The sequence below is a fragment of the Mercenaria mercenaria genome, unplaced genomic scaffold (genome assembly GCF_021730395.1).
Source record: "Mercenaria mercenaria strain notata unplaced genomic scaffold, MADL_Memer_1 contig_2252, whole genome shotgun sequence".
NCBI lineage: Eukaryota > Metazoa > Mollusca > Bivalvia > Venerida > Veneridae > Mercenaria > Mercenaria mercenaria.
Window position 1 is genome coordinate 59,006 of NW_026460300.1, and position 9,989 is coordinate 68,994.

Genomic DNA, 9,989 nt, shown 5'->3' on the forward strand with positions numbered 1-9,989 from the left:
TTTTTTACTTTACATTTAAGATCAAAGCATTAACCCCTCGTGAAAATATAATTCATGTGGCGTTCACTGTTGATATATAATTGTAATATTGTATTTTGACATTACACTAAAACAAACAAATTCCCTTTTTGCATATTCATTTATACAAAAATGTAAACAAACAAACAAAGAAAAACGGGAACAATGTTTATTTTGTTTGATTGAGAGGTACATCGAAACGACAAAATGATCTTTTCCCAGGTTTTGTTGTAGGGGAAAGACTCCAGGTGCCCCTCCAGACATTTTTGGGGGCTCAGACTAGTACATAGATCGAGAAAATAACCACCTCAGCTGGATGACTTCCTTACGTGAAAAGTTTTACATTTCAAGTGAGGTTTTGAACCAACGTAGGTGATGGGCGGGGAATTCGAAGCCAGCGGCCATGACCATCAAGTTAACTTTTTCTTTTGCAAGTATAAAACTTAGATATTTAATTAAATTTCATGAACATAAATGATACTCTCAATGCTAATTACCACATCAGAAATTGCAAATGGTTTGCCGAATACACTATATTTTTAATTACAAAAGTTTACACACAATGTGGGTCGGAAAGCACAAAATTTACGTTCTTGGACGTACACGTACATCCTCATGTTTGAAATGTAAACAAAGGAATACAAGTAACTGTTTTCATGTTCGTGGTAAAGATCGACTTGTGATTTTCAATGTTCCCGATACGGAATATATATTTGAATGTATAAACACGAGCCGTTTCATCTTATAGGACTTACAAGAACATAGTAAGTGATTGTTTATTTATTGTATTTATGTTCTAGTAACCTTTGACACTGATTTCAAGACAAGCCGGGCTTGTAACATATACATGTCTACTGTTGGACAGGAAAAATATAGGCCCAAAATTTTAACTAAATGCCATATTGCATAAATTGGTCGTTACCTCTGTGCATACAATTCGGTTGTTTAAGCGTTAGAATATCAAAAAAATACATAAAATAAAACATATCTTTGAAAAGGTCCCGATCTTTCATCATTTGTTTGGTTGGCGTATGATTACAAATTTAATGATAGTAGGCCGTGATGTCCATGAAGCCGTGTAGAGTGAAAATTTTCATGACACGTTGGTTTTATTTTGTAATTGTGAGTGCTCGTTAAGTGATCAGAAAGATCGGACAGTGGGATGTTATAAAACAAGTGATGCTTTATTTAGATTAGAAAGTGAATCGTACCCTACTATAAGGAAATCTAAGGTAAAATACTGTATTAGTGAAAAAGCCGTGCACGTGTGATTTGTGTAATACAGTTTAACGACGATTTCGTAGAAAACTAACACTCAGCTCATTTATACTGACATATCCTTGATTGATGAATATATATATTGTATAGATATGAGAGACTTAAGGTACCAAAAACTGTCACCGAAAATGTCTATGCATTTTCTTCTAGTGCACTGTTGGGGTTGGAACATGCTTTTGAGAGTCATTGATACTTTTTTTAATTAATTTTACTCGGAGATACATTTGTTTATTATTATTAGTTTCGTTTTATCCCCGTGAATTTTTCACGCTGTTACGATAATCTCAGTTTTACATCGGAATTTCGCATTGTCAAAATAGCATAGTCCTTAATCTAATTTACAGCTGATACCTCTGTTATATTATCTATGCATCGCCGCCATTTGGAATGGTATCATTTTTCAAGATAACATTTAAGGTGCCACGGCGGACATTTGTTTTTCTTTATAGAGGAAACACCATTTGAAAGTTCGTAAGTAGATGCGTATCTTTTTCTGTCTCTAATATAATAGTAATTATTCATTGCAATGAAAAACACGCGAGATAAATGTAAGGTAAGTTTTCAAAAGCGACATTTCCAAAATTAATACGCCAGGCATCCCTAAGGCATTCACTACTATTTTGATATGCATATACGCAAAGTAGTTCACTCCTGTAACAGTCACTCATATAACGGCCATTTTGAAAACAGTAAAGACGCAAATTCTTACAGGAATAAAATGAATTGCAAAACAGCGAATGAAGTAAAATTGTATGAGTAGTAGATCTAGTTTATTCAAAGATTGTTTCAGTTACTTCATAATCCAAATAAAAAAGTATGTATCAGCGAGCATAGAGCTATTATCTTTATTTCTCCCGCTGTATATTTAGTTTTGTTGTTACAGGAGAGATATGTTGAGTGACAGCAAAAACAACTGTTTATATTTTAACTGATATACAGCTTAATAACACATAAATAAGCTGTTTTTGAATATGTGTTGCTTCCTTGCAATATAACAGTTTAATTTTAACGAAAGGGAGTTTGCTATTTAAATTGCATTTACAAGAAAAACTGTAACAAGAGGTACGTCCAGAGCAGTAACAGGAAAGACTCCAGTCTAAATATAAATAATATACCACTGAGTGTGTCTGAACCAAAATGAATTTCAATTGATAACCAGTGAATATTTGTCATATTTCAAAATTTGAATCAGAAAAGTTATGCTTAAATGTATGGAAACTTTCGGGGTTTTATGTAACTGTTACAGGACAGACAACAAAATGTTATGTGAATGCCAATGTGCATTAATAATTTGAAAGCATATCTGAATAGAAACTCGCATTGTATGTATTTTGATTAAATCCGCAACATTGATAACTGAAGAAATTAGCAAGAACATCCCATTATCCCAGGACGTATAATACAAGGACCAGACAGGCATGTAAAAGAATGATTGAACCAAGTGTTCTTTTAAGGTTACTTGAAGTCTAAAATGATCTATTTTGCTAAATTAATGAGAAATTGCTTATTCATTTATATAATTTTACAGAAGACGACACGGTAATGTCAAATTCTGAACTAGTTCGGAATCAGGTCAAGGCGAGTTTGATTGATTGTAAACCCATAAAGTTAAATGATGAAGCAGTTAAGTCCAGTGACGAAGCGATGCATAAACAAGAAGCGAGGATTACGATCAAAATTTGACAATCTTGACAGAAACATCAATTAGAGAAGTTCCTGAAGTAGGTGACAGATAAATAGGTTAAATGCCTGTAAATGACTAACGAACACCGTTGACACTTAAACTTGAAATGCACGAAGAACCCGAACACAAAACTTACAAGCAGAGAGATGACAAATATACATGCATATAAAAATGACTGAATTTAGGTACCAGAGTTGACACAACACACGGATGGGCTAGCAGAGAGTGGTGTCAGATACACCAGAATTTCAGGAAGTATAAAACCAAAACCATTAACAGATACACCAGAAATGATAAATAAAACAGTTGCATCTGATGTTATAGAGCACAAAGAGGTGAAAAATAGTTGTAACACATGGAATCGCAATGTTTGAAAATCTATAGCCAGCAGAATAACATGGAGTGAGTGAGTGAGTTCAGTTTTACGGCGAATCGACACAAAATTGCCATATATCGCAGAGAAGGTGTTATATTGAAAACTGCAATTGTAAAGCATACCTTAAATAATTTATGTAACAATGTTAAGCATATCTAAAATCATCTATGTAAAATTGTAAAGCATATCTGAAATCATTTATGTAAAAATGTATATATGTATATTTTAAAATATCAGCTGCAATCATAAAAGTTTCGCAAAAGATGTGAATGAAAATGTGAAATGTTGAAATGTTCAGATTTTTGATAAATTCCTATTTGCTTTGTAAACGAGAAAATATTTCTGACTGATACCTTTTCAAATAACTTTTTCAAAGATTTAGCGTCATATTATATACTGCATTGAGGAGCAAAGTCCACACAGTCTATTAAAACATGTTTAATAGTAAGCAGTGTTTGACATGTTACACATTCGGTTTAGTCTTCTTTATTCAGAAGATAAGAATGAGTAAAACGGTATGACCTATTTGACCACGAGAAAGAACAACTTCCTCCCATCGAACAGTTATATTCCCTTGCTGCCATTCCCCTAGAGTAGGTTAAATAACATGAAGTTCATTAAATGAAGCATTGTTCCATGACGATTGCCATTTAGATAAAGAGTTTTTGTTTGTATTTGGCCTAAAATCGGTATATGGTAATTTCAAATTAAACAGTGACAATGAAAGGGAATTCTTTGCTGCAGTTTCAGCATCCTCGTTTCCATAAATACTTACATGACTGAGAATCCAAAAAATATGATAGATTTTTTTCAGATTTTCATGAACTATCATTAGAAGAATATTTTGAACGAAAGGATTTTGCACATTTTGGTTATAAATTGACTGTAAAACAGAAAGCGAGACGGAAAAGATAATAGATTTTTCTTCACTAAAATTTGATATAACATTTAGAGCTAAATCAATAGTTTTTGCTTCAACTGAAAATACTGTTGCTTTACTGTGAAATCATTAATATTCGTGGAGGACACATTTTCCTAGAATTCGTGGTTGAGTCAATCCACGAAATTTAATCACAACGAACAAGTAAAATTTCCATTCATTTTATGTTCAAAAGTTGAAATCGAAGAATTCATATTCCCATGAATTTTCGTTTTGACTAAAACCACGAACTTTCATGCCCACAAAATAAAGTGATTTCACAGTATTTGGTTAACGTAATTTTGATTGATGAAGGTGGCTGACGGCAGCACAAAATTAAATAAATTGCAAAATAGCCATAGTATGTTGACTTGAATTCATTATATTTGGACTTGAAAATTTGAGGGTTTGTTTTAGACTTTCTAAAGGCAGTTTTCATATCAAAACGTACCGTAGGGGAATTAAGGGTCCATGGTGGTGTATTCGGAAATGACATTTCTGTAATACCATCCAATTCAAAGTATGTTTTATTCATAGAAGATATGCGAAATCCAAACGGTTTGATTTTTTTTCTCATTTGAAGCGAAGTCCTTTAGTTTAAAAATGATTTTGTGAGCAAGATTAGGTTTGTTTGCAGCCACTCTCAAAGCATATTGCAATAAAAGTTTTTTTTTTCTCGGCGTGTGTAAAGAGGCGGTTCTTTTGCTTCAGCATACAAGCTTTCAACTGGCGATGTTCGGAATTCACCGAGAGTAATACGATAACCTTAGTTATGGATGGTATCCTACATTTGTAAATAAGACTTTCTTACTGAACCATAAACAACACAACCGTAAACCAGCTTAGTTCTAATTAAAGCTCTATAAAGTCTTAAAAAAAACTTGCGATCGGCTCGCAAAATTGTAGTTGAAATAACCTTTAAAAACTTCAATGACTTAAAACATTAATTTTGGCTTTTAAGTATTTTATATGTGGCATAAAAGAAAGCCTTTTTTGCTTCGTTAACAACGGGCATTTTTGTACCATTTATAAAAAGCTCAGGGTCACAGTGCTGTTCCCGTAATGACAATGAAGGGTAATGGACTCACTGAGGTTTCGATTTGGAAAATTTAAAACCAATTCTCATTGACGAAGTTTGAACTTTTTTCAAACATTGCTGTAATTGTCGTTCAATTGTACATGTGTATTTCTTAAAAACAAATTATTACCGGTTAGGATATTTAATATTTTGAAGGATTATTTGAAGAATTTATATTAAAAGTTTCTCGATTTAAAAGTTTTCTTTCAAGAGAAGAATTATAATTTTTGAACAATATGAAACATTGTGGAATTTATTTTGACTGGATTTAAATTTGACCTGGACAGGATTTGGACTTTTTGTTTATGCGATTGGAATTTACAGCTCTTTGGCATTTTAATAAGGTATTCGTATTTTTAGCTTACCTGTCACGTAGTGACAAGCTGAGCTTTTCCATCCGTCCGTCCGTCGTCCATTCACAATTTCTTTGCAATCAATTTTAATCAAACTTGCACACAACTTGTATTGGCATAATATCTCGGTTCTTTTCGAAAACTGGCCAGATCCCATCATAGGTTCCAGAGATATGGCTCCTTAACGGGCCACAATTTACTATTTTTTGGCTTGTGAACACGATAGAGACAACATTTTGCAACTAAAATAATCAAATTTGTACACATGTTGTATTGGCATAATATATAGGTTCCTTTCAAAAACTGGGCAGATTCCGTCATGGGTTCCACAGTTATGACCCCTTAAAGGGCAATCAGCTTCTACTGAGATTAACATTAATCATGTATTCCATGGTAAGGAATTTCTATTTTTACTTACTTTTCTAATATATTATTGTAAAGGCTTGTACTCTGTATCTTCTACATGAATATACCAAGACTAATTTTAAATTTCATTCTTGTCTTTAGGTGGATTGCGACAATCAGGATAGATGACTATGGACTGAATTCATGTCAAATTACCTCCCTGTGTTTCAAATTAAATTAGGCATATCTCCGTAACTAATGAAGATACTGATCTGAAATGACTGAATTTATGACAAATTACCTCCCTTTATTTTATGTTAATGAATATACGTCAGCAGCTTCTAATGAGATTGGTTTTAAAAGTTGTTTAAGTCTTCCAGGGTAAGGAATAGTCGTGCTAGTACAAAAATGCAACATTTGAGCATAGGACCATCAAACTTGTTATTGCGATTGGACCTGACTAGTACGTGACCCATCGGTCAAAAGGGGCTGTTACAAGAAAATAATTATCCTAATGATATTTAATGTGAATGCCTATGTGATCTATTTCAAAACTTGATCTTATCATTAAGAGCAAGCAATTGTACTCAGGTGAGCGATACAGGGCCATCATGGCCCTCTTGTTACCTCTTGTTACTTAAATTCATGAATTGAATTTTGTTATTGTTAGTAGTTGCTAGTTTGCCTTTCTGTTACCTTTATTTACTGTAATAAGAAATTGTTGCCATCTAAACACTATTGGATATCATCATCAACACAAGTAAGTTAACAGCGTAAAAGTACAATATTTGTAAAGATAGTAAACCTCAAATCATGTACTCGTCTTAATTTCACCAGGGTTCAGACAGAAAGAATTAATCCAGTGGTATTGTGCTGTTTTATAAAATTAAGTCAAAATATAATGAATTCAAGTCAACTTACTAGGACTATTTTGCAATTTACACAGACGGTTCCAAAGATGAATCAAAGGTTGGGTGTGCTGCTGTCAGCCAACTTCATCAATCAAACTTACGTTTAATAAATCTATTATCTTTTCCGACTCGCTTTCTGTTTTACAGTCAATTCATAACCGAAATGTGCAATATCCTTGCATTCAAAATATTCTTCTCATATACAACAGTTAAATATAACCAGAATTTGTTAGAGCAAGTACTCGTTGTAAAATACTATGTATAAATGTGGACCAATCAGAAATACGTTCTATAATAGAACGTCTGCTGAGGTATAAATAGGTAGATTGATGACAGAGAATCATTCGGTTTCCGGCGGAAGAAGAAGATACATCAAGAATTCAACTAATCATTTACCCCAGTTCCTTAATAAGGAAGGTATTGCAACCTCCCTGTCATGACGGATAAACTACTAAAAAGAGGACGTTTGAAGTTCATAGACTAAAGAAGAGTTGCAGAATTTCAACAAGGTTTCGAGCTATAGGGCCAACGCATAGAAGTTATACTTTAACGGTAATTGAATATAGACGAAAGGCTGAGATTTGGAAATCTTAGGCAGAGACCCAGAGTTTGGTAATCTACTGAGATAGTAGAAAAGTTCCAGTTTACAGACGGTTCAGCGTTATTAGCTAAGAACAGCAAAGGCATCGGGGATATACCTATATGGTAGTTGAATGTTTTTTTCCTGATCCCTGAAATTATCTGGCTCATAAGTGAAATCATTTACGAATCATTAGTACACGAATCCTTCAGGTTAGGTAGCCAGAGGAAAATTTGATATACGAGATTTTCGGTCTCACCAGCTATACGGTTTATCAAAGGACATTCTATTTCGTCTGTCAGTTAGTCTAAGACATAGTCACTTTAGCGATTGGACCCATTTTATTGTTCAAGATACTAACGGCGTAAGCACTTCCCTGGGACATATAACTTGTATCCTAACAACGGCAATAAATAGTGCGTGTATGTTGGTATTATTTTCACATATCAAGATATTTGTTTTCAAATACCTGCCAATGAGTTCTGTTCTTCAGACAAGACGCCGTCTGTGAAATTCGCAACGGAAATTTGATAGTTTGGTAAATCCACGCCCTCAGCTTTTACAGTTTTCTCGGTCCATTTTAACATCATCTCGTCTGAGGTAAGAGCGTCTGTAAGCAATGATTAAATGAAAAATTACTGGAATGAATTTATGTTAGTTTAGATTTTACCTGCCCTCTAACCTTAGTAGGTTGAGCGTTGGTCGGATCGTGGGGCCGTGAGTTTGATCCACCTCGTTGACGGTTTGATAAACGACACCATATCTGAAATAGTTGGCATTTACTTGCGGAGAACAGGTTTGTGCTGGTACAGAATCCAGGAACATCGGTTAGGTTAACTGCCCGCCATTTCATGACTTAAATACTGTTGAAAAATGGCGTAAACTGAACACAAACAAAAACAAAAGCTCTACAGTACCTTTCCGCCATATCAAACAATTCTATAATCATAAACGTCGGCTCTGATCAATAAATATAACGAGAAAACGAAAGGATTTTTTTGATATCCGAGATAATAAGTTTGATATTCGTTGTATTTGGACAAATTGCTCGTAATGACATCTCCAAGACAGACAATATGTGTAACATAACCGGTTTGGAAACTATGTCTTTTTGAAATTAAGAACAATGCTGCATATTGATGTACCAATAACTTCTGAAACATTTACCAAGACACCTTGCCCAAAACCAACAACGTTCTAATAAACGAACGTCTGCACATTGCAAAAATATATACATGGCCAGTCAAAAGGTATACATTTAAAATTAACTTAGATAACGTATTTCCTAGGCCACTTGGTTAAGGTCTCTTACTTTGAATCTCTTGCCTCTCACCAGTGTAGGTAAAAGCCTTATTCGAGGTGTTGAATTTGTCCTCTGAGACAGCCACCAAATTGACTTGCAGAAAGTTGGTGGTTCTACCCAGGTGACCGCTGTTATGAAATAATAGGCGCCTACGGTCTTCCTAAACCATCAAAAGTTAAGAACACAAACGTAAATAAAGTTAAATAGTGTTCTAACGCCGTAAAACGGAACGATAATTTTTGGTTCTCGTGATTAGTCATGTTACCCCGTTAAACAAATAACTTCAGATAAAAATGTCAAATCTGCGTTTACCTAAAACTTCCAGAAAACTAGTTTACAACTTTAATAATTTAGAAACTGTATAGGATATATCGCCAATTGTGTCTATGCTCTAAAGTAACATGTATTGTTGAACATACCTCTGCCTTTCACATGTCTGATGCCACAACGCGGCATGCAACACCAAGAAATTTAAAGAATTGGTTTAGTATAGTGTAGTCCGATAAAACAGATACATGCTAATATATACTACAAGAATGTTAGTATTTGGTCCAAGATAAATGCTGATATATATACTACAAGCATTTTATTAATATTTGGTCCAACAAACTTTTTAACAGATTTTAGGTATGCTGAATAAAACAAATATGTTGGTTGTTTGGAAAATGCCTCTAAAAGGAGGAAAAAGTGTTGGCAACAATGACCACATTTTTCTGTTTCTGTTTCCATTGTTATCACTTTATAAAAGATATCTATCCGTAGATATGTTTAAAAATTTCATTTAATATTATTATAGTATTTCACAAATCATTGTGTATGTTATTGACAACTGAAGAAGCTTATTAAAGCGAAACATGTTTTGACAAAACTGTGTTGGTTTATGAATTTTCAACATCATTTGATATTATTAGCATATCTATGTAAATATCTATCACTAAAATGTGTTTTCCGGGGTATTTAATTAACGAATTCAAAAACATATCCAACGTCATTCACATAACTTTACTTATATTTCTATATTGAACAGATTGCCATCTATAATTATTACTCAAACGTAAAAGAAAATGTGCACTCAGATTTTTCATCAACTGAAGAATAAAATGTTGTAGTTTTCTTGGCGCCATCCAGTTTTTATCGTGAAATT

The 9,989-nt window shown here is 33.6% G+C and overlaps 1 protein-coding gene across 1 annotated transcript in view; it reads right to left on the bottom strand.

Annotated features, from left to right (window-relative positions):
- LOC123532204 (uncharacterized) overlaps positions 1-8,146 on the bottom strand; it is a 55,551-nt gene extending 47,405 nt beyond the window's left edge. The window contains exon 1 of the mRNA XM_053533337.1: positions 8,012-8,146. Coding sequence (XP_053389312.1) covers positions 8,012-8,132 — 121 coding nt within the window. The 5' untranslated portion in view covers positions 8,133-8,146. The remainder of the gene's footprint in view (positions 1-8,011) is intronic.
- Positions 8,147-9,989: the final 1,843 nt, after the last annotated feature.